Source organism: Neopelma chrysocephalum, unplaced genomic scaffold (assembly GCF_003984885.1).
Source record: "Neopelma chrysocephalum unplaced genomic scaffold, ASM398488v2 Primary Assembly neopelma1_97017, whole genome shotgun sequence".
Classification (NCBI taxonomy): Eukaryota; Metazoa; Chordata; class Aves; order Passeriformes; family Pipridae; genus Neopelma; species Neopelma chrysocephalum.
In genome coordinates this window covers 2,283,598-2,309,648 of record NW_020925659.1, presented here as the reverse complement: position 1 = coordinate 2,309,648, position 26,051 = coordinate 2,283,598, and the positions used below count along the sequence as shown (strand labels likewise).

Below are 26,051 nucleotides of genomic sequence, written 5' to 3'. Positions count from 1 at the left end.
TTGATGACCTTGGACAAGTGAATTCACCTCTCCAGACCTCAGCTCTACTCACCGAATTGCAGTGGCATCTCTCTGCCCTTGGATTATGATCTGATATGTATTTGGGAAAGGTTTAATACCTCTCTTATTGTGCATGTTTAAGGGTAAGTGAAGAACATGCAAACTCTGCCTGTAATCTATTCAAACATCAGCTGTATTCTAAAAATTGAAGGTCTATAGGTTCAGTTCCTTGAAATAATGATCAGAAGGGTATTTCAGAATCACAGAATATGCTGATTTGGAAGGGACTTACAAGGATCGTTGAGTCCAACCCTTACCCCTGCACAGGACCATCCCCAAGAGTCACACCATGGACCTGAGGGTATCATCCAAATGCTTCTTGAACTCTGTCAGGCTTGGTGCTGTGACCACTGCCCTGGGGAGCCTGTTCAGTGCCCAACCTCCCTCTGGGGGAAGAACCTTTTTTCTAATACCCAGCCTAAACCTCCCCTGACACAACTTCAGGCCATTCCCTCGGGTCCTGTCTCTGGTCACCACAGAGCAGAGATCAGTGCCTGCCCCTCCTCTTCCCCTCCCAAGGAAGTTGTAACTGCAGTGAGGTCTCCCCTCAGTCTCCTCTTCTGCAGCTGAACAGACCAAGTGTCCTCAGTCTCTCCTCACATGGCTTCCCCTCAAGGCCCTTCACCATCTTTGTTGCCCTCCTTTGGACACTCTCTAGTAGCTTCATATCTTTCTTAGATTGTGGCAATCAAAACTGCACACAGTGTTCAAGGTGAGGCTGGACCGGGTAAATAACTCCTGTCTTCCTCCAAATGAATAGAATTTCTGCCAAGACATTTTGCCCACCCTAAACTGTCCTTTGGAAGATTGTTCCTGAATAACATCATTTCCAAGGTGGCTTTGCATTTTATAACGTGCACTAAACAACCCTCACTTTACATTGTCTAAGACAATTCACAACTACAAAATTAGTAAAGATTTTCTTTTTTTTGCTTCATCAAGCTATTTAATATTACTTGATCAAAACATTTAATACGATAATTCAGGTGAAAGAGCTGAAGTCTATTGTGTTTTTCTTTTCCACTGTGGCAATTGCATGTTTTTGTGTGGCTAACAAGTTTACTGAAGATCATGTACTACTAAGGATATGCAGAGCCATGCAGAAGAGAGGCTGTCCTTGCAAGGAGAATAAACAGCTCTGACCTACTGGCTTTTGCAGTGAGTTCACAGTGACAAGATGATCATGGAGCAATGGCAATTGGTAAGAAGAACCAAGTACCATGACATTTTGTATAGTTCAGTTGCATATCTGTACAGATATGCATAAGTGTACAGATGCCAACGAAGGCCTTAAAATGCTAACACATTTAACAGAGAAATATGTGGCAAGAACCATAAAGAAAACTGAAAAATCAACAAAAAGTAAAGGGCAGATAGAAATATTTCCGTGATTTACGTGGAATCCCAAATAAAATTTATCAATGTGATAACAAGAGGGAATCTGACAGTAATACTGTCAACAGGTTTTCTTATTCCCATTATTTACTCAGTTTTCACACCTGAAAATGAATGCAAGCTTTTTCCCTGACTTTGGTTAACAGATGTAAGGTATCTCAGAGGGGAGGAGGCAGATTCCTGTAACACGAGGTGGCACTAGGCTGCTGCCATTGTTGAGACAAACCTTCAATGCCAGGAGGAGGAGATGTGGAAAGAGTAGTCTGCTCAGTTTTCAGTCTGACAAGTCATTTCAGCTGAGCAAGCTGGCCTGCAGAAGCAGTGAAGAACACAACCTGCTTTCTGCACAAGGTTGTCAGAGCTGCCACCCTAGCCCACGTGTCCCAGTCACCTTGGGGACATTACAGCAGACTTGGCCAGCCTTGCTGGAACACAGCACTGGCATTCAGTGCTTCTCTTTTAACCTTGATAGGTAAAGATGAATTTCGCTGTTGATCGGGTAAAAGGCAGAGTTTCTTCCAGCTGAGAGGAAGTAACCTGTTAAATCGCCAGCTATTCTCGGAAAGCTGATGGAACACTGCTTGTCAAAACATTTTCAGACACACATAAGATCTCTGTAATGAAAGAAATGCTGATGAGAGTGTTGATTCAATGGTCTAAAAGGGCTGACACGGTGGGACAGAGGAAATGAAGCAGATCAGTTTATCACTATATTACATGACAAGGAAAAAGAAATACACATGTTCTTAGACTTGCTTCATGCCAGATGCCTTGTTCAGGGAGTAGTTTCTGATTGATATTGGTTCCAAAAGGTCTGTTCACAGTGTCAAAGACTGCTGTACTATTTTACATTTCTTGACAGGGTTAGGAGACCAATCCACTTGATGGTAAAGCACTTAAAGACCACAGGGCTCAACTTAGCAGTTGCCATTGACTCCAGCCCCCTCTGTGAACATCCTCAAGAAAGAGACAAATAGCAGTGCACACCTCTGCATACAACTGCAATGTGGAGAGTAGTGAAGAGTATTTTTGCCACACAAAGTCTCTGCTTCAAATCTAGTTGGTAGATGAGAGAGATAGACTTAGCGCAGAGTCAAGAGGAGAGTGTGAAAAACTCCTGCTGATATTCTTTGTATACTGCAGAAACAGGGGAATTGCTAGTGTGCAAATTTTGTGCATGTACTCTGTGGGGTTTCTAAGCCAAACACAACTCCCATCCATGGGGATTCCTGCAAAAGTAGGAGTTTGAAACAGAGATACTTGGAAGAGTTTCAAATTAGTAGAATTTATGTCTAATTAGAGGTTGTCTGTTGTTTCCTCTATTGTTACCCTGATTCTACTCCTTGTAGAGACTGAAGTTCATCAACAATTGGGATCAGCAATCTAGGAAATAATGGAGGGCTCTCTTCTGCTCGCTATTCACTTCTGATTTTTGGTTGCTGTTGATGGATTTGAGTACCAATTAGATCTCTGGTGTCAAGACAACCACAAATGAAAGTTTCAATTTCAAATAGGCAACAATAAAGCCTGAACAAAAATAAAGTAATTTACAAAGTGTGTAATACTCTGCCTGTAATCAAAAGAGTATTCCTTTCTCCAAATGTTTGATGTAATCCAAATATTTAATATACAGCTAACATGTCGAGCAGTTAGCCTTAAACAGAGAAAGTAATAGCAAGTTTCAGGCTATCGTTGATCAACAAATGAGAAGTTCTTGAATGGGAATGTTATGTAGTACTGAAAGTGCAAAAGTAATGGAATCATTTAGGTTGGAGAAGACCTTTAGAATCGCCGAGTTCTACCACTAACCTAGTACTGCCAAATCCACCACCTAACCATGTCCTCAAAGACCTCATCTACACACCTTTTAAATACCTCCAGAGATGGTTACTCAGCTGTTTCCCTGGGCAGCCTCTAGCAGTCTGTGACCTAATATCCAATCTAAACTTCCCCTGCTGGAACTCAAAGCCATTTGCTCTTTTACCATTGTTGGTTACTTGAGAGAAGGGGACAATCCCCACCTGGCTACAAACTCTTTTCAGAGAGTTGTAGAGAGCAATAAGGTCTCCCCTGATCTTCCTTTTCTCCAGGATGAATAACCCCAGCTGCCTCAGCTGCTCCTGGTAAGATTTGTGCTCCAGATCCTTCACTGGAGATGTTGCCCTTCTCTGAACATGCACCTTCAATGTCCTTCCTGAACTGAGGGGTCCAGAACTGGACAAGCACTCGAGCTGTGGCCTCACCAGTGCCAAGTGCAGGGGACAATCACTGCTCTATACCTTTCTTCCTCAGCTGGGGAAGGGGAAACAAATATATGAAAGGCTCAGGGTTTGAGATAAGGGCAGGGAGGGATCACTCACCAATTACTTCACAGGCAAAACAGGCTTGGCTTGGGGAAATTAGTTCAATTTATTGCCGATCAAATCTGAAAAGGACAATGAGAAATGAAACCAAACCTCAAAACCCCAACCCCCACCCCTCTCTTCTTTCTGGGCTCAGCTTTACTTCTGATTTCTCTACCTCCTCCCCTCCAGTCCTACAGGGATATGGGCAATGAGGGGTGTTTAAATGCTTGGTACAAAAAGCATTTGTGCACAGTAACATACCGGTAGCCATGAATAGCAGGGCTAAGATCAATGAATGACACATGATTGATGTCATTCATCTATGTTTATCAAGTCACAACTTTCTTAGCCTTCCTCCTTTATGGAGATTTTCTTCAGTATGCCTGGATGATTACGGGTCAAACACACTGTGGGGTTTAGTGTGAATATTGATCAGTAAATGGAAGGACTGTTCTTAACAAACTGATTTATACCCAGTATATTTTGTGGTGGATGCTTATACTAATAAAGAGAGAAGTACTTTGCTTTTCTATAAAGGGTTCTTAACAATCTACAAATGTCACAAAATTCTAATAACATTCTATATTAATAATATAGATTATGTATTAAATATAGTTAAATAATAAGAAAAATAATATTAAATAATACAAATGATATTATTAAATATTACTTATGGATTTCTAACAAAGCATAGTAACTTTTTGCTGTATTGCAGCTCTATGCAATTTATTGATGTTGAATCACTAGTTTACATGTGCTTGTGTTTGTGCATGGTTTAGTGAGACATTGCTGCAGAAAGAAAAGTGAGTTGAACATGACCCTTTTTATGCTTACAACACAGAAATTTTGTGTTTCTGTTCTTTGTTTATTATAAATGCCACCAATATATTTTTATTTTAAAATTATCATGTTAAATACTGAGTGGTGCTACACTATCTTACCATTTCACAGAAAATCAGGTTAAATGCAGTTAACTATCAATTTTCAGTCACAATAACACTCTCCCCTGTGTACCCTGGAAAGATATTGGAGAAGAGAGTCAATGGCCTATCTCCTTCAATCACATTTATGGTATCTGACAACCCAGAAGCCAATAAGAATTAAACGCTGTCTTTCTTTCCCTGTAAATCAGCAGCAAACCACTTGCTCCCAAGTGTTCAGAAGTAAACCCTGAAGTTATGGCCCTTATACAGACAATAAGGCAAAAGTATCTCCTTGTGCCATTCTGTTCATCAGGAACCAAGTCAAAATTTGGAAAATATTGGTTCAGAGTAATACAGTCAATAATGGAGATTGCAGGTCAAAAGGGTGTCTCAAGGAAACTGTATTCACCATATTGCAGGTGTGAATGACAAAGTCTGGGCTGAAGTCCACTGAAATCTAAAGGAGAAAATGGCACTCTGTGGGGTCTGACAATATTTTCTCCAAACTACCAGTTCCATCTGCAGTTTGTAAGGAGTGACGTGTCTTGCAATTTTACTGAAAGAGCTGTTTTATTGCAAGATAAGAGCTAGGCCGGGTTTTATTACAAAAATATTTATTTTTATTTATTTTTCAACTTCTGTGTGCAACACAAAGTTGCCTTGCGAGAAAATGAGCTGGAAGTCCACAGCTATCAAAACCAGTATTTCATCTGTGTACCCCCAGGGCCTGAAACTGATATAGCAAAAGATGCCCCTCTCCAGAAGAACTGCAGTTTGAGCTTTCTTCACAAAATTTCACAGAGCAACACTGCTGGTCAGGTGAGGCTTTGCTGTTAAAACATGTTGGATAAAGATCCACCTTTCTAGTCGACTCAAATCAAGAGGTAGTCTGCAGTTACTGCAACAAAAATGAGAACCTCAATTACACCCAGGAAGAATTTGGCCCCATCTTCTCATGGTTTTGGTGTAGACCACTAACTGCCTGAAATACTATGTATGTTTCAATTGCATTTGATTCATACATAAGATGTGATTCTGGCAGAGGTAGTCACCTGCTCCAATGCATTTTAAATGGGCTATGATGCACTTAGACATGCTAATAATAACTTGCTAGTTATCTACTCTTCTTGAGTTTTTCAGGTTCAAAGCAACATGCAGGCACTAAAAATTCCATGACAATTTCATGCTTAGTTTACAAAATGGTGAAAGTTGCCTAATATTCAAATGAAATGTACAAACACAAAATACAGCCCTTTAGATGAACTGTCCTGGAGCTACTGTCATGTCGTATTTAAATATAATTATTTGACCAAATGCAGGGCATTAAAAGATCCACTGTTGACAATCAACTGCCCTGGAGAAACACTCTTAATAATCCTAATTTTATCAGAAAGTCATTTCTTCCTATTGGACAAAAACTCCTGTAAATCTTTCTGATGCTAAGATCTTTTGCAATGTCCAATGTACTGCTGATTAAGACAACTCATTACCTCCTTTTTTAATCCAACTGGCAAATACAGTATGGGAAGTTACCAAAGTATCATAAATTTATGAGAACTATTAGCCATTTTGAAGTATAGTTGGAAGGAAGAACTAAATTTCTTTAACATTGCATAGCTAAGACAGTAAGTTTCCGAATGTGCAAGAGAAGAGGGATGTATTTTAGCCAGACTGTGGTTTAGTGAAAGCATTCCAGAGAAACAGAGGTTAACAGGAGGAAAACCATCCCAGAAAAGACAAAAGTGAGTTTAGTCCCTGCTCTCTGCTGGCTTTTCTTTGTCAAGATTATGTTCTGCCTTGCACAGAGAAAATCTTTATAAGTGAGCAGCTGTTTCACATCTTAAACTTTTACAGGCAAACTGAAGGCTTTCTCATTTTTCCCTGCTGTGTATGGGCCACGGATTGAATTTTGACTCGGAAGCACTTCCAGTGCTTATGCAGGTTTGTGCTAAATGTGCATTCAAGCTTCAGGCAGCTCATATTTTGCTAAATAAGCAAACCTCTTGTTCCTTAAATGCCCTCTCTAGTGTGGATGCAGCATAGAAACCTAATAATCACATGGCTTGGCTAAGACTTTTCGTTGTGAGGGAAGCTTGTAAGAGAAATAGTCTGGTAGGGCTTTGTGCCCTTGCCCTCTGCACTTTCCCTTCTGCACAGTAGCAGATGAGGGTTACTGGTGCATATTCTGCAGTTGCAGAGCAGAAGTTTGTGGTGCCACTGGGAGAAGGGAAGACCTTCACTGTGAACAGACCCTGTCCACCCATCCCGCATTAACTTACATCAGCATCGGGAGCAATGCATTCTCCCTGCAGCTTAGGGCAGGGAAACCTTCACCCTGTGGTGCCTCTGCTGGCCTGGATGGGACTGACCCGGGATCATTTCCGTGGGATCCTCCGCTGGGACCATGTGTGAATAACCTGTGTTTGTCACAAGATGAGAGAGGCACACTTGAGATTTTAGAAGTTTGTCCTGTCTGAACAGTGCCATTTAGAGCAGCAGTGTTACAAAACCATTGCTGAGAGCAGGAACTGCCATGTTAGTTTTCAGCAGAGATGGTGAGGAAAATCCCATACGGGTCTCCTTTACAGTAAATTATACCATGGCAACCCAGGAAAAACCTCATGGTGATTTTGGCAGGCTAGAGCCCAGGTGGAAGCTGTAGAAGTGAAATTTCTGTCTGTCAGTGCAGGTACATATCTGCAACCTGTAAATGAAAGATTTCTGTTCTTTGGATGGGTAAGGAAGGAATGAAGACAGGCTATACTGATACTTGTAACTGAAGTAAATTCAGTTTGAAAAGGTAGTTTTTCTAAAGTTTGAGCATCCATCCTGGTGGAATAGGGTTTGAGAACTAGATTCTCCCAGACTCGCAATATAAACCAAGTGAGTAAGATTTGTGGCACGTCATAACTCTAAAATTCTTCATGTGCTCCCACAGTTTTTAAGGAAAATTGAAAGTCACATTGGCAACAAGGACACATTCACTGAGGACTGAGATCTGTTAACTTTTGAAAATTACTAAGACATATTCTTTGCAACTACAGAAGCACTTTGTGGACTTATTCAATAAGTGGGTCTGGATTCTGCGCTCATGCTGTCATGGGGCAGAACCAGAAAAAAGCACAGGCTAAATCCCTCTGCAATATTATAAACTTTATAGACTGAACTTTTCTGTGTTGCAGTAATTATATTACTGTAATTTTTTGGTTTTGAGGTACTGATTAACCAATTCTCCAAGCACACAGGATTAAGATATTCCTGAGAAGTGGTGACGAAACCAAAGGCAGGGCTTTGCTGTCAGGCAAGAGAGCAGGCTGGCAGCACGTGGTTTGATCCACAGCTTGCTGCCTGGGAGCCTATGGAAACAGGAGCCAGGATTATTCTCTAGCAGAACCACACACTAGTGCAAATTATTTCCTCAGGGCATATTGGCCAGGTCATCATGCATACTAATACACACATACTCTGTAAAACACAAGTTTGGAGGAGAAACCTTTTCATCTCTGTGTTCAGCAAAACATTAGAGTGCTAAATGGATCTTTCATAAAAGCAATTAAAACAAATCCATTTTTAAAACACAGACAAATCAATTTTTTAAATGCCACCAAGGGTTATGTTTAAAAATTATCACACCAGCTGTTGGGAGCTAACTGGTCAGACACAGCAAGCCTAAAAACTGAACACTTTCCATGCTGCTGTGCCCTGGGTGCTGGGTGCTACTTGTCCTCCACAGGGCAGTGCTCCTCGGCATAGGCACAGAGCCCTTTTATGTCAAAACTCAACTCAGTTAGGTGTTCCAAGCTTGGAGAAACCGTAGTCCTACATACCCCTACTGTTTGGTTATGAGGGTGGCATCCCCACACACCGTCCCTGGGTATTCACAGGGAGATCCTGTACTTAGACTTTCTTTCTGCAGTAGGAGTTCAGACACCTTCAGTGGACACCACTTCTAACCGAGAAAAATGCACTAGGAGTTATTTTAAAAAATAAACAGCTGAAGGGGCCATTAGATCTTGCCTATGAATTTTTTGCCAAAAAAGAAAAATAAAATATCATCACCATTAAAGGTGGATAAAACATCTTAATTTATGTTTGTCCATAAACTTCATGAATCCTGATTTACACTGCTCTCAGGGAAAAAAAAGTCTAGTCTGTTTCAGATGAGTGAATTTCTGAGGGACTATGTTGGACAAAAGCTATTTTTAAGGCACATTTTTCTTTTCACTCTTTTTTTTTTCTGTGAATAAATATTAGAACTAAGGGACTAATTTCTCAGCTAATATAAATCAGCACAGCTCCATTGATTTGAATAGGGCTTTGCTGTTTTATGCCTACTGGAGATAAGCCTCACCAAAGGCTTTGTAAGCTTTTTAAAGTTAAAGGGACAGGCTTGGTCTGTGCTTCGCTGCTGAAAGAAAGGGAGAACTACAAGCACAGATTAGTGTAAGAGCTAGAGCTTTAAATGATAAACTACGGAATATTTGGAGGTTTTGGAGACTGATTGCAAAAATCTACTAGATTGGTGGAGAAAAACCAGAAAATTACAGCCGGTATGTATATATACCTTATATATAAATATATATTCCACAATTATTCAGTAGGTGGCAGTTAAAAGCCTCGATGAGCTTTGCCGTCGCCATTTAGGCAGTAGCACTAGCAGGGGCTGGAGTCAGTCCGTCCCTAAAAGCAGAGAGGCTGCGATCAAGCCAAGGAGAGCATTATCCACTCCCCAGGTACCGGGGAGCGAGCGGAGAGGAGCAGAGCCGCGGGAGGAGAGGGCAGGCAGCAGCCCAACACAGGGCACAAGGGGACGTCGCAGGCTGCAGCCCCCTTGATTAAGGCAGGGGCTCCTTTCTGGTGGAGGAAACCCAGGGCAGAGAGGGAGAAGAGCTGGTGCAATGACAGGCAGAAACTGAAGAGCGTTTGAAGCTTTCTGCTCCCACACAGGTAAATTTTTTTTTTCCCCCACTGTCTTTCTGTTGTCACCTCGTACAAATAAGGGCAGCTTTGCACTGAGGGTAGAGGTCTTCATTTGCTTTGGCCAAAATCCACAGTGCTCACTCAGGCAAAATTTCCTCTGAAGTAGATGGAGTTTCGTGTGAGTTATGACTGCAAGATTTGATCTAAGCTTCTATCTTACGTAGAGAACATGGCATGCTGCAAACTGGGGCTGGCAAGGAAACCAGAAGCTGGTCATACACATAATGACCAGTTAACAATATCATTTTCCTTGTGCTGGGATGCTAGTAATGACTTCATAACCTTTTTTTTCCAGTTGTATTTCATGAAAACTCGATGTGCTGAATTTTGCCCTAGTTTACAGCACTGCCACTGCAGAGGTTTAAGGAGAGGTTAATTTTTATTTATTTATTTTTTTTTTAATGAAAGCTACATTTTAACTGATGGAAGAATACAACAACGTGGAGTCTGAGTGAAATAACACTGGGTGTTTCTTTCTTTGAGACAGATACAACTTTGCAGCATTCCACTGTCAGGCGGGAAATATTTTATTTATTCAGTAGATTGTGTCTCTCGCAATTGAATGAAAGATAATAAATCATGAAAGACCATTCTGAAGTGCCTGAGAGTGACCGAATTCAGATTTGATAACACTTTCTCTCTCACTATCTTCCCCGTGAAATGTGGAATGTTCTGTATGCTGCACCACTCAGCCACGGAAGGGTGAGCCCAGAACGGAGCAACAAGATTGGATGTGTTTTAATTTTAAGGCTTTTTCTGAATGTTCTGTTTTCATGAGTACCTGGATATAAGTGAACACGTATATGCCTGCTTATACATGCACACACATACAGCTATGTAAGGTGTGCATCCCCACACCTTTTTATGTAAATGAATCTGATGAAAATGATTGCTGTTATATGTTTTACTGTCTAGAACGTTTGCAGGATCTCACTGTTTTTAATTCTGGTTCAGAGGGCTATTTTGGCTTCCCCCTTCCTCCCTCCCCTTTTTAGTTTTCTGACTCAGAAAAGCTCAAGGAGCTGCTCCCTGGGGTTCCTCTGTCCTTACTGAATGCAGTAGTGCCCAGTTCACACAGAATGGGATCCGTGCCATTGTTCAGGGGCTATACGAAAGGTGATGTTCCTCCAGGTTTCATGCTCTCTCTCTCTCACATCACACCCCACGTTTCTGAGGCTCTTGCATGAAGAATTGCACAGATATGGAACAAGTTCAAACACGCAACTGCAAATCAGTGGTCCCGTGGACCTGGGAGAATGATGGTGATGTACAGCTTTTTATCCTTTGTCCCTCGGAAGAGAGAAGAATGAATGGGTATAAATGAGCTGTGAATACACTTAGGCTGGAAGGTTTCAAACCATTAGAGCAGCAAGGTTCTTAAATTACATTCTAGTTGAAGTAATAGAAAACACTCTAAATGCTTTTTGGTTGCAACTTGATGGAAGGGATTATGTGAAATGGTTGCCTGCAGAGGCAAAGCACTGGATTTGATAACCCAGAAGGTCTCTTTCAGTACTAAATAGCATTCTTACTTTTCACTGGAAGTTGCCTGCATTGAAGAGTCAAGGTCTTTGGAAACACATTTTTCCACATATCTCACATAAGTCAGATGAAAGCATATTTATGCACTGTGCTGCCCTATTGTTTATACCAGCAGACTCATAAGCCCCGATGGTCCTCAGGCTGAATAATATCTCTTTCTCACAGTGCAGAACTGAGCTCTTTGGAATTTAATTGGAGTTCAGAGGCATGGCTCCTTCTGGCCAAGTGGTCAAGATTATATTAAGCGCACTGCAGTCTCTGTAGTACCACTAAAATAGTGAACAATATATAAACAGGTACTGCCATTCCTGAAGTTGTTACCAGCACTGTTTCCAGCTTCCTTTGAGGATAACCTGACAAAGTTCTATTGGAATTTTCTCTTGTGCTAACCAACACACTCGCCCTTGTAAAGATCCCACCATCATGTGTGACAAAGCAAAGACTTACACTTTCACTGTGACAGGGTATGTGCTATTGCCTCAAACTTAGCTTTTTTAATAAACATACAATAAACAATATTCTGGTTCAAAGACCTTCCTACAGAAAGACTGAATTAAATTACATATTCCCTTTTCCCCTAATTCTATATTTTATAAACTTGTGTTTTTCTTCCTTCTTTTTTTTTTTAACTGTCTTTGGTTTGTATACTATATTGAATTGCATTCAACTCACAGTGGACTTCAGTAACTGTTCTGTAATACATAATAAGCTGCATTCGAATGTTCTGTCTCCCACACTGTGAGTGTTGGGTCATTTGTACATTTACACTGAAACAGTATTCACTGTGGGACATTTAGCTTGGTATGTGGGGCTGATTTTAAATGTTTGCTAATTTCCCCTTAATATTTTATGTTACTAGGATTAATAGAGCAATCATCAATATTACGTGGAGGAAGAAAAATCACAGTTCTGTAAAACATGGATGTTAGCAACATAAATTTCCCTTTAAAATGAAAAACTTCCATAAATGTTCCAGTAAAAAAAATATTCCTGGAAATTTTTTTTTCCATTTGGTATCTTTACTTTACACACAAACAAAGGTTTCTAAGTATCAGTGAACAGATACTTTCACTGCATTCTTATTGTGGCATTAAAATGTGCACTAAATTATCTCACTTTACTGCTGGAAAAGAAGTGAAGAAACCCCACTGAGTGACAATGCAACTGTACATATTAATTAGAACAGAACATGCTTTAATTTGCCTTTTTGAATAAACAAATATTGATTAATTCTCAACCACACAATACTGATGACTGTATAATTCTTGAAATGAGTATCAAAGGAAGACAAGCAAAATGTGAAAAAGGGTGTGTCAAACCTGTGACAAATACACCTTTCAACTCACACTGAGGGCAGGACCACCTCCCCTCAAGCAAATAATTTTAATGCTGAATGTTAAGCTTCTGTATCCAAGATTAAAATCAGTCTCTCCGGCTATGCAGGACTGCAATATGCTATGGCAGTAAAATTCAGTCAGCATCACCCTGACCGCAGGCAATGAAATTGGTTTTAGTTGAATCTGAACAAGTTCCAATGAAGTTATGTCAGCCTTTCACCATCCTAATTTAAAATATATACATATTAAAGCAAGCATATGAAAAGGGCAAATCCGTTCCTGGACTGCAGTTGTTTCCTTCCCAAAATGTCCAGTAGTCCTGACTGGACTACTAAGAAAAGAACATTTGTCCTTTTATATTTATTTTTATTTAATTTTGTATTCTTCCCTGAAAATTTAAGCTGACAACTTCTATCTATTCTGAAAAAGTTAGTTATCTAAATAGTCAAATATTAGCTAAAATATTGCTGTTGGCCCGAATAAATAACATTACAGTTTTCCTAATTTGTTCATGCAAATATGAAAATGCTACCGTGTGTGACTGAGTAATTGTTTTTTAATATCCAGAATATAATTTTTACAATTTTGTTTAATACTACAAGGAGAAGAAACATGAATTGAGACTAAACTACTTTAAGGGCTTAGCCTACCTTTCTTGCTTCAGAACAAAAAGAATTGAAATTTGGGACAGTGATGAATATTAGTATGGAATTTCTTTTCTGTTTAAAAATAATAATAATAAAAAAATCAGTAGGGAAAATATTCAGTTTTATAAACGTCCTGAGATGCAGATTTGCAAATTAATCATTAAAAAAACCCCAACTCTTTGGAGTAAAAAGAAAAATGGATACAACTTTCCCCCAAACCAGGTTATGATAAATTGCACATTATAGACAACAAATAGCTTCTTATGAATGTTTAGAAACTCCCATCAGAAAACTGCTATTGCCATATAATACCCCAAAGTTATACTTTAACTTTTGTTTTTCAAAACCTTTTGATCCGCAGAAAGTATTCAGCTGAAGAACAGTCTTCCTACTAGTGTCTGAAAACATATCAGCAATGGTACTGCATTATTTAATTACTTTTCAGGGACACTTTTGGGTCCTGAAACCCACTGCATTAACCTATTCACAAGTTATTGCACGACAAAGGAGTTGCAAAATGTTCCCAGTTTAAGCTGCACTGTTTTGCCTGGGATATTAGTTGGGCTGTGTAAAAGCATCAGAATTGAGGGCTACAGTGAGAGGCACAAGGCCCACCAGTCTTCATACAGTTTCTTTTGCTGAATGAAGGGGGTTTTTTCCATGTTAGTTTTCCATGAATATACTATTCTTCTGTGTAAATACACACTTTTATACAGAAATAGCTGGTTGCTTATTATTATTATCTCTGAATGATTATGAATCTTGCAATATATGCAATCATCCAAACCCTCCAGAGTAAAATGATTATTTGGGGAATGTTCTTTCTTGGTTTGCATTTTTTTTGGTGCTTTGTGCTTTTCTAAGTTTTTCCATCCAGGAAAACCCAAAACCCATACCTTTTTCCATAAGATGCAGAACTTATTTTGGCTAGTCTACATCTGGAGAAGCAGAAGTTCACTACAACATGTACAGTCATTGCTCAATGCCGAAACAGTATTCTACAATTAAAAAGCAGAGGGGCTGAAAGGTCAAACTGAGTCTCTGATTCTGCATTTACAGGAATGAAAAATTTCAATTTATAACCCTACTGCTCACAGTGACATTATGACCTACCTGTTGAAAGGCAAACATTCAACATTGTAAGCTGATCTTTCTCTCTTTACTTGGTTAAATCAAATCTATTGAAAATTGAGGGAAAACTACAGTATTTTGTTTGAATTGGGAAGAAAACTACAAAAAAATCAGTCCCAAAGGGAATTGAATACAATGCTGTTGTCTTGACATTTTTATTTCTCTGTGTCCATTCACAAATACCTAACTACACATATACAAAGACTTCTGAGTTATGATGATAAGCGCTTAAAGATTAAGACACTGGCTTACCAAAGTCCTCAAATAGATAAATAAATGTAAGAATAGCTCTATTCAAGTCAATGAAGTATCTAACATACCTAAAGCAAATCATGAATTTAGACAGAAACTGTAATGAAATGCTCCATTTTTAATTTTAAGATTAACCAATCCACTAAATAGGAAGTGACAACCAATAGGACCCCTGTGCATCCTGGATGAACTTAGTATATTATTTCCATTTCTGCATGAAAATAAGGTTTTTAGGTGTGGTAAATGTGTCCAACTGTCCATCCTGGATAAATACAGCATAATGTTTCTGTTGCTGCATGAAAGTAAGGCTTTTTCTTCGGCATGGTAAGTGTGTTCAATGATACTGAATCTTGTTTTATGGTAATGTTTCATTAGTACATACCTGTTACTCAAGGGTTAGTTCTGGAAGCTCTTAGGCAGCAACAGAGCACAAAATTTCAGTGTACTCCTGCTTGTAAAGCTCTTTGTTAGTTCAGGTTCTTCTGCATTTTCTGCACAAGAACCCTCAGCCAAGAAGGGAATCAACAGTTCCTTCTGCATCATTCATTTTTCCGTCACAGTTTTGCCCTCTTCAACAAGCAATGCCTCTTTAGTTAAACCTAGTTTCAGAAACTAGTAAAGATTTTCTTACTGTGATAAATATGCATTTGGGATTTTTCATTTTGACGGGGGTTCCGTTAGTTTATAGGGATTCAAACCAAAAGCTATTTTGAAAAGCTATTGTTTTGGGAATGAGATTTTCCACGTTGGCGTGATGACAATATGAGAGTTTGCTAAAGCAGAGCACAGCATCTGTGACTGCTGACCAGTATACAGGCTGTATTCTACCTCCTTTACATACAAATAGCTCCCTCTGTAAATACAGAAAAACACTTGCAACAAATTATTCTCAAAGACTCCTGTTCTTGCTGTTTCTCTTCTGTGTTGGGCCAGGAGCATGAAGGAAACCTCTCAGAGAACCTCTCTGAAAGACTTTGTAAAGTTGGTGCACTACACCATATTTGTACTGTAGCAAACACATTTATAATGTTGTCAAAAACCTGTTCCAAAATGCAAGAAACACTTTGGTTAAAATATATTAAAAAAACAAGGAAAAAAAGAGTAATTTTTATTTTTCTTCCTTTTTTCTTTTTTTTTGGACATTTGAAAGCAAACATACTTAGTCCAAACTCCTCCAAAGCAGACACTTTTTTGACATTCTGGTCACCCAGAGCAGTTTTAGCTTTTTGCTGTCTCAGTCCGACCCAGTTTCTAAGTTATGAATTTTCTGTGCAAATTCAAACAATTTCAACATTGTAGAAATCATAGCTCTAAAATGGAAACTGTTTCAGTTTAAATAAATTGAGTTTGTGGTTTGAATTTTTGCTTTCTACGAATACACTGAATAAGAAGAATGTCTGATTTTGTCTCTTACTTTAAGATGATCAAGTAAATATCATATAAGGACAGTGTATCAGGTAAACTCAGCAGATTTATGACACACAAGTTTTTGTTTTTTTCCGCAGAAGATGCCATTTTCTCTGTAACTCAGTCTGGTCACCTTCTTTCTGGCAGATGATAAAGAATATTATGCTATAAATGCTTTTCTCTCCAGCTATGGTCAAAAACAACATAAATTAAAAGTGCTACCACATTTATGCAGTGAAAAAAATCATGATTTACACTAGCTGATCAAGAAGCAGACTTTCAAAGAACATTTTGTTCAGCATGAGAATAAAAAAGTTCTTTCCATATGTATAGAGTCTCATGTTGCAAGAAAAAGCTGTTTTAACAGTTAACATTTGGTCTTCAAATATGTCCAAATTTCCATTGACTTGAAAAGACCAAAGAAGCCAAGAAAAGGAAAAGAATGAAAAAGTCAATCTTGTATTCAAAGTTGAAGACACCGGAAGCAGGAAAGTCCCCATTCTTGAAGTCCACGTTCATTAGCAGATATAGTGAAAACACTCCCCAAGGAATGCCTGCTTTCCTTGGTTTTCTGCCAAGCAAAACCTCCTTGCAGAGCTCTCTTTCTATATTATATAAAAATAATGTGACATTTTTCGCATTTGACATGTTGAAATGGACATTAACCTTACAGCCATGTTGAAATCCATCTTAATTATAGATACATTCTTCACCTTGTACCTTGTATCTTTGTATAGTGGTGTCATCACTAGATAGCCTGGAAAGGCTGCTAGTTTAAATTGAGGCAAGATTTTGAACTAAAAACATTGCTTATCCTTTATTGAATTTTCATAATAATAACGACAATATAAACACAGACATCACCTTAGATTTAAAACAACTAGCAAAACAACTAAACAAAAAAACCAACAAAAACCACTGACTGACATGAGATGGTTTTACCTGAAGAAAAAGAGTTTTCAGGAAATTAATACCCAACATCTGAAAATTGCTGTATATCACACGAGACTGACATCTCAGTAGGACATCATAAAACCTCAATAACTGAATCAGTTAAGATGTAATCAAAGTCTCTGACTCCAGAAAGCAATGACGTTGTTTCACAAAATGAATGCTATACTAAAAGATACCATCTAGTAAAAAAATAACAAATCTATGATTTCATGGTAGTCTAACAGTGCAAACCTGATGAAAATCTTTTGCAACAAAACCCAATACTGGAAATACTGGAGAGTGAGTGATATTTTTTTTGTACCTATTTTCAAGTATGACCTGAAAGAGTTCATGAGCTGTGAGATTCTCATCTCATGTTACTCTAACTGTAGTTATTTAAGTAGATTAGTTTTCGGAAGATATTTTTCAGCAATCCTATGCCTTTTGCCTTTTATTGTATATGTTATCCATAGCTTAAATGCAAACATAAGAGGCAAATTACAAATACAATTGATAGAAGAATTAGAACAGAAAAAAAAAACCAATTAGAAAATAACTCTGGAGATCCAGTGGCTAAGTACAGGATCAGTAACATTGGTTTAATAAATTCTAATACACCTACATGTAATTAGTCAGCCAAAGAACATGAAGAGTTTGAACTATAAAGAACATAAACTATAATGTGAAGTACTTTGTTCAAACGTTTTAAATGAATATTTTTGTTAGCACTATATAATAAAACAACTGATTTTATATTAAAATGGCTCAAACCTTGAACTCTGTCCTTCTGACAGAGCAGCCCTTCAGTTCTTTTACCTGGCATGTCAGAAATAAATGGGGAAAGCATGCAGACCAACACAAAGTTGAGTTTGAACTGGAGGCAGAGGTTTGTCCCTGTGAACAGCCCATCAAGTTCACCTGCAGTAGCTGAACTACAGCAACTCGAGCCTTGTGCTAACAGAGCATCTGCAGAAAACAGAGCTGTCAGCAGAGGTGCAGACTCAGTGATTTGCTGAACTTTACAATCAGAGAATTAAAAAATGAAGGGTATCGATGTACGTTATGGAAAGTATTTTGCCTTTTCAAGTGAGGATAGTGCTGATAAACTGACACTTCAGAGGACGATAGTAAATTTCCACTGATGCAGGTTGTGACAGTAGCAAAAGCAGCAAATGAGGCTTTATTACGAATAAGTCAATTTTAATGTGTAAAAAGCATTTTTTTATGTGCAGATTATGAAACAGGTTTTCGAAGTATGAATGAGAAATGATCCTGTACATCTGAAAACTCAGATTTCTATCAAGTTAATTTTTCCGTACCTACACTGACAAGAATACAGAAAGCTGATGGAACAATATCATACTTTATTTTGTTCTGTTGTGTGCTTTCATGAATGTATTTTAAGACAAAGAACATCAGCAAACTAAAGGGCAGCATGGAAAGAGTTAACAAATGAATACTTGTGTGCAAATGCACCACAGACATACAGAATGATTTTCACTGCAGGAGACTCTCTGACCAGATCCACACAGAGCATACCAACAAATGATAAAAGGCATATATAGGAAATACTTTCTCCTCAGTGTGATCAAAAAGCTGTGCATGAGATTGTTTTTTGGGTTTTTTTTTCCTCTCAGTTCCTGAGCAGGACAAGTATAAGTGGGGAAAAAAGTCATCCTGTCAGTAAGTCAGCAGTGTTTCCCAGAGAGGCTGTGGGGAATAAATGATGGATATTTTCACACCCGGACAGGGCAGAACAACCTTCCCTGGTCTTGTGGCTGACCCTGTTGGGACCACCAGGCTGGACTTATCCTTTGATACTATGGTAATTTCTAAAGACTGTCTGCAAAATCTCCCTAAGCAATAGGTCTGTTCTTCTTACCACTGTAAAGTTTTCCAAATGTCTAATGGGAATCTCTTTTACAATGTAAGCCCATTAATGCTTTTTTTTTTCCACTACAGATATACACTCTCCCTTTTTGCAGTAACTTGCTATGTTTTGAGGACTGTTACCATGCCATTTCAGTGCCACATTTCAATTTATTCTATCTTTTGGGCTACCATATGTGTCAGATTTCTCTGAGATTTCTGAGTATGCTGAAAGCATAAAGCATAATAAAGCAGGAGTGCACTCAGCTAGTTTTTAAAATCTTATTTCTCTACTCCACATTTCACTGATTTTCATAGTAAAAATTTTCCTAGTGCATTTTTTTCTCCTCGTCTCATAGCTCTTACACTGCATATTATATGAATTATATGCTTCTGAGGTGGAATACCCAGGTTTTCCTCTCTTGCCTTTTTGCTCACAAGAAATTATTAAACTATAATTCTTATGATAGCTCATTCTGTGCAGTCATCCACAACTCTAAACTCTATGACTGTTCTGAATTTGCATGTTTGCAGCTCTTAGGCACAGGTTTATCCTCAGTGGAACAACATTCTCCTAGCTTCCTCTTGTTCCTCCTCAATTTTTTCTACCTACTTCGTTTGGTGGATTTGTGTTGGTTTTCTTTTTTTATTTCTTTTTTAACATCATGAGCTGCTCACCCATTTTCTTTGTTCCTCAGAGGGTTTTCCCTCTTCTGTAAACACAAACACCAGTGTGTCTTCTGAGGCTACTTTTCCTTTCCATTCCTTGAATTCTGGTCTCAGAAAAACAATTTTGCTTCAATGCCTCAGGATGAACACTCTTATTTTTCTGTCTTTCCTGTGTTTAAACAAGTCTCTCAGAAAATGACTGTAGCATAGGAGAGATGGAAGGGGGTGAAGCTCCCTTCTGTGATGTACTGCACGCACCTGAAAGCTTTCACTGAAGAACTGCTCTCTACCTCATCTATACTAATACTGTTTCGAGAATTTTTCTTCCATTTTTAGGCATCATCTGCCTGAAGCCAGGCTGGGTAGGCAGAGATGTGACAGCTCTCCACTTTGCCTTGGGATCAGCAGGCCCCCTTGCACTGGTTATTCTGCCTATCCTATGGCAAATGAGGAAGTACAACCCTTTCATCCAACACATTGTGTAAAGACAGATGTTTTCAGCTTGCTCAGACATTAGAATTAGGACAGCATAGGATGCCCTGGACAAGGAGGATAAAATCAGGGTATGCTCGAACAACAAAATGAAGACATTCATGCAGCATGGGTTGCCATAGCTTGAGTCAAAGTGGCACAAACCAGCAACGGCATCAAAATGCAGAAGCAAAAATTTGGGTGTGAGATTGCAACTGAGATAAGGTCATGGAGGGTCCACTAACACCCATATCTCTAGATCATCACTATTGTCCTGCTGCTAGACAGGTAAAAGGTAACTTAAGATCCCACCTAGCAATGCAATCACTCCTTCTGGTGCATTGAAGAAATATCTTGAGAGCTTTCCTTCAAAGGAAAGAAATTCCTTTGGGTTGTTCTGGATTTACTGCTACCCAGGCAAAATTGCAACAGGCAGATTTAATCACTTGGTGCCATTAAGGCACTTGGGTGAGGTTATCTTTTAAAACAGCTCATTTTCTTAAGAACAAATACAGATTCAGCGGATTTTGCAGTTTGTCCTGCATGTACCTCTTATATATCTAAATCTGGTCTGAAAAGTAACAATATCCTAGATTCTCTTCAATTTTAGGGTTCAATTTTTTAGTGTTTATTTGCTTAAATCTCACCAAATATGAAAAAGACTTGTATGTGCTGTGTACCTAATAAGTTGCTACTAATAGGAGGGCAAAATCATCTTCACATTTATTTCAATGAATTCTAAAACAGCTACAGCTTGTAAACACCTGAAGACTTTATCATTTCTGTTATTTAACAATTATGCCAGTATTTGTGGTCCTGATGTTTACATACAGGTTTTGCCAAGGGGAACTGACTTCAGGAATCACAGGATTTTGTGACCTTTGACATATGCACTTGAGAACCTTTACAATACAAGCCACTAAAAATGTTGTGAATATAACTGCACAACCTCTCCGACAAGTGTAGCATGCGTCATGTTAAATATCCTCTATTGCAAGATAAATATTAGAATGAAAAGGCAGACTGAATGTGAGCAATCTGATTTTATCAAAATGCACTCTCTGATCTGAAATGCAAGTGGAAAAACACATTGAAGTGGGGCTCACACAGATTTAAAAACAAAGCATACTTGTGCTACTGATGAATAATCTGCCAGTATGTCTTTGTTGTCACTCAAAAAGAGTTGTTCAGTTGTAGTGGAGATAAATTCCGTAACTACTGAAGATGCAGCATATTCAGAGTAATTGACTGTATGCACTCATACACCAACATATTTCAACTATGGTTTAAGAAAACCTGTTTTAGAGATAGAAGAGTAATTCAGCCTGTACAACTTGTTCAGGTCTTGGCCTTGTTGAAATTCCCAGATGCAACTTTTTATTTCTGTGGATATTAGTACAGTAGAAAGAATGCTGAAACTCATGATATTAATTTATAATCAGCCATGAAGTGATGAAGAAGGTCTTTTGTTACCAGACTGGATTGCAAACCCTAAATTTACTCCTGAAAAAATAATTCTGCAACCCCTTGCAAATCTTCTTAAATTACTACAACTAATATGCCATCAATTATGTCACTTTTTTTTTTCTCTTATTGGGAAAGATATGACAACGTGCACTCTTCACATGTACCTGTATTAACATCTGTCTTCTTGCTTTTGTCATTTTCTTTCCTAGAATTTTTCCACCCTAGCTGACCAAGTGACACACAGGGAAACATGCCCGAGCAAAGCAATGATTACAGGGTCGTCGTGTTCGGAGCTGGAGGAGTGGGCAAAAGTTCCTTGGTTCTGAGGTTTGTGAAAGGCACTTTCAGGGAGAGCTACATCCCCACCATTGAAGACACCTATCGGCAGGTGATCAGCTGTGATAAGAGCATATGCACCTTGCAGATAACCGACACCACGGGCAGCCATCAATTTCCAGCCATGCAACGTCTTTCTATCTCTAAAGGACACGCCTTCATTTTGGTTTACTCCATCACCAGCCGACAGTCCTTGGAGGAACTCAAGCCAATCTACGAACAAATATGTCAGATTAAAGGAGACATAGAGAGCATTCCAATAATGCTGGTGGGGAACAAAAACGACGAGAACCAAAATCGAGAGGTGGAGAGCAGCGAGGGAGAAGCCATGGCCAAGAAGTGGAAATGTGCCTTCATGGAGACTTCTGCCAAGACGAACCACAACGTGAAAGAGTTGTTCCAAGAGCTGCTCAACCTGGAGAAACGCAGGACTGTGAGTTTACAAATCGATGGCAAGAAAAGCAAGCAGCAGAAAAGGAAGGAGAAGCTGAAAGGCAAATGTGTGGTGATGTGAAATTGCATTGTCGGAAGTCAGCTGTGAAGTCCTACCTGAGAACACACATGTAAAATCTGTAGACACCAAACAACCATGCAAGATCCTATTTATTAGTATCTATTCTGGAAGAAAGCTTCAGAATTTGAAAAAAATTAAATACTGTGGTTGCTATGACAAAAATCAACAAATAAAAAAGCATGCACTCAATGAATATAAATCAGGAAGAAAAGGAAAGATGCCCCAGGATACCTAATTTTGCAATTTGCAGAAAAGAAGAATTTTCATCATTCACACACATAATGTGAAAGATTTGGAAAGTCAATAATATTTTCATTTGCATATAACTGCAAGAGAAACACTATATAATGTCAGAAGAAAATCAAAGAAATAGTTGTGAAGAAACCTAGAATGTACAAATGCATCCTGGGTGGCATTAATCATTTTTCTTAAGAATGCTGTAAACAAAAAATTCTGTGCCATTTTCACTACTGACTGGTGGAGACTGTGCATAAGAGAGTCTTGGATCTGCCAAATAAATGAACTATTGCACAGTAAAAGTAAGTGTGGGTATAGCACTTAAAAGGAACAGATATTGTCTCTACCCTTCAGCATGATATTTCTTTCTGGTGGGATGCAGTATTTGAACTGAAGGTTGTGGAAAAGACAGTCCCTGCAGGAGAGGTGGAGATCATCTGCTTTTCTGGACTCGCTGCTTCAAGAATGACCTGTGTTTCTGGCCCAAATATGTTTCAGAAGAACAGACATTTGCCTGTGGAGAATGTCAGATTGTATAAAAATGGTGTACATATACAAAGAGAAAGCTTCCCCCGGGAGGACTGACTGGGGAGGCCCCTAAAAAACCTCTGTGGGAAAGACTCGGTTCAAATGCTGCTGCTGGTTAAATGAACACATGGTGTGATTAATGAATGAATGAAATGTCTTTTGAACTGGTGAACTGGTGGTACCCTTGGACAGGGGTCAATGCAGGATACAAAGTTTTTATTTAATTTATCAGATTAGATGAGTGATGCTTCTTTACATTACCATATTCCAATCAGAATGGGGTTATGTTTCTGCACTACTAGATCTACTGCCTTTATATTGTCTGAAGAGTTTTATATTTGCCATTTAAATTCATGATTTGAGCTGCTGTGACTATTTGTATAACCAAATCCTACATCTGGAGTTAGGGCCCATTGGAGCCTCTAAGACAAGATTTTCTGGGATAAAGGATAAACACTACAGGATTTGGCATACTAAGGGTTGCAGTCAGTACTGTGTTACAATGCAACACAAAGTTCAGAATAGAAAAAGAAAATATTTAAAACACTCTATCAGGGGAAACTTCTCTTCTCAAAACCTTTGAAAGGGGAAAAAACTGTACAAAATGTGAGCTTGCCTGGATGTCTCTCCAAAGCTTTTTTAAAAACTAATATGAATGACTGGAGTATGAATCCTACTGATAACAAAGGCCATCTAACATAAAATAAGCACATACAGTTTTTAAAGGACACATTAAAACTACAGAAGTCACAATTTGCACCTTAGGAACTGCTTTGAACCAATAAAAAAGCCTACCATACTTTTAGTAAATGTTTATGTCAAGAAACATGGGGAAATGAAGTCAAGTACTAATATTACTAGCATGCATGTTGTTGCATTATAAATACCTTCCAGGAGATGCTCAAATGCAGTAATTGCATTAAAAATTGCTACCTTGTTTCTTTCAGAGTTATTGCTTGCTTACCTTCCACCTTTCTAACAACTGTGCAGGTATTTCACAAGTAGAGTGATAGTATACATTTCTTTGAGGAAGAATTGCTATTAGCACTGTCTAGAAAGGAGCACAGCTTTTGTCTTTCACTCAGAAGAAATTCTGGCACCAGTAGAATCAAGTGTGAAGCTGCTACTTATTTCAGGAAGACTTTTTCTGTGTGTATTTACTTCATTGCATTAGAAGAAAAAACTGTAAAGGGCATGGAAAAAAAGCTAAGATTCTTCACTGACAATAAATTCCTGGCTCTTACACAACACTCTTTCTCCATAAATCTCAAAGCACTTTGCAAAAAGGACAGCATCATTGTCTTAACTTCTCAGGTGGTGAAAATGAGGCATGAAGAGAGGAAGCAACTGCACATAGGTTGCCCAGTGGGTTAGTGGCAGACCCAGGAAGAAAAGCAGGTCTCCTCTGTCCCAGTTCAGTGCTCACTCTGTGTTTTGTCAGACTGTCTCTTCACATTCTTAAATAGTTTCTGAAACACATAAAGAAGCCTGGTTTGGCTTACACAGCCAGGTGCATCTTTCTTGACTGTCTGTCAATAAATCAAACAGTATTTCCAGATCAGGGATGCAAAGCATTTAAAAGCACTATGTTTGGTAAGACTTTTATAAATGTTTATACATCGATGGTGTAAAAAAAAAAATTGCTGATGATACTCAACGTCACAGCATTTGATCCCATGCATGAAGCTGGGAAAAAAGCATGATCAACCTTAAGGAGACATACAAAGATCAAAATTAGAGGGGTTACCCAGAGATGTTAACACACCAGTGCCAAAGGTCATCATGCATGGCACATGCCTTAGCAGCCAGCATGGAATAATGATAGAAAATCAAAGACAGAAAAAAAAAAAAAAAGCTATATAAAGGACCTTTTAACATTATTTCCTTAACTGGAGGAATAATTTACATAGTAAAGTATCTTGCAGAAGTACAATATAGGGGATCTGAATTACTTAAAATGTACTGACTGCAAAGATATTACAGGCTGAAATTTGGCCCTGGACTTTTTCCTGAATGTGCCTCATAGCAAGAAAAGAGTAATTGTATGGTAAATATGGAAATAAAACTAGTAGCTGCCAATGTTAGGCTTGAGGACCATTTCCTTTAGTTTCCAGTTGATTCCTCACCTGCTACATTATAAGCCATGAAGTATTTCATGGACTTGCATGTATAAAAGCAAGGCCAGAACAGAAGCAATATTACTCAAGGACCACAGACTCAAAGGAGAAAATATTTTATACCCTTGCATTGCCATCCTAGTTTATACTATTAGATTTTACATATCTTGCATACGTGTAAGCTGGTTGAAAACATTTGTTTTGCTATTACTTATAGAATTATTTTTTTTAATACAGAAAAAATATAAGCTAAATAAAGAAAATATACAGCTTTGTTACATTTTGTGTTTTATTTGAGAATGTGGTATCAGTATAATAATCTCTTTAAAAAGTATATAAAGAATATTTAAAATACGTAAGTCTGCAGTGAATTTTAGCACCCAGAAAATATGATCTAGCCAAAATGAATCTTTAAAATGCATGATTTTTATATGTGTATGTGAAATATTAAGTATATAGTTATCATGAAAATGTGTTGTTGCAATTTCATTAGCAATTGTTTTATTTGAAAACTGGATATGAAGTAATTTGTGCCTACAAGTTTCCATGTGTGTGGTGATGTTCTCAACATGCAAAATAAAGTTTTAAATCTAAACATAAGTTTAGAAGAAGTCTTGTTGATGCCTGCATTTTATTTGTTTCATAAGTATATTATATATTTTTTAAAACTGTAAAGGCAATTCTTTGAATAGATTCTTACATGCTAGGCAGAGTCCCAGAGTCTTCAGCTATACAAATTAATCCTGAGTGAATTGGACCAGTATTATCTTATCCAATATTTACCCTTCCTTTATTATACTGTGACAAATACCTACCTTTCAAAGCAATCTGCCTTCAGTAAAAAGTCCCCCAAAAAGTTCATCAGTGGGTGTTCCTTTTGGCCAGCAAAAA

At 38.4% G+C, this 26,051-nt stretch overlaps 1 protein-coding gene across 4 annotated transcripts in view; it reads left to right on the top strand.

Annotated features, from left to right (window-relative positions):
• The window catches only part of DIRAS2 (DIRAS family GTPase 2), a 35,356-nt gene extending 9,601 nt beyond the window's left edge, over positions 1-25,755 (top strand). The window contains exons 1-3 of one of the 4 annotated variants that reach the window (XM_027671003.1): positions 9,323-9,670; positions 14,289-14,368; positions 21,638-25,755. In XM_027671003.1, coding sequence (XP_027526804.1) covers positions 21,679-22,278 — 600 coding nt within the window. In that variant the 5' untranslated portion in view covers positions 9,323-9,670; positions 14,289-14,368; positions 21,638-21,678 and the 3' untranslated portion in view covers positions 22,279-25,755. Of the gene's footprint in view, positions 1-9,322; positions 9,671-10,840; positions 10,966-14,288; positions 14,369-21,637 lie in introns of those variants that run through there. The other 3 variants (XM_027671002.1, XM_027671006.1, XM_027671004.1) reach the window with 3 other exon arrangements.
• Positions 25,756-26,051: the final 296 nt, after the last annotated feature.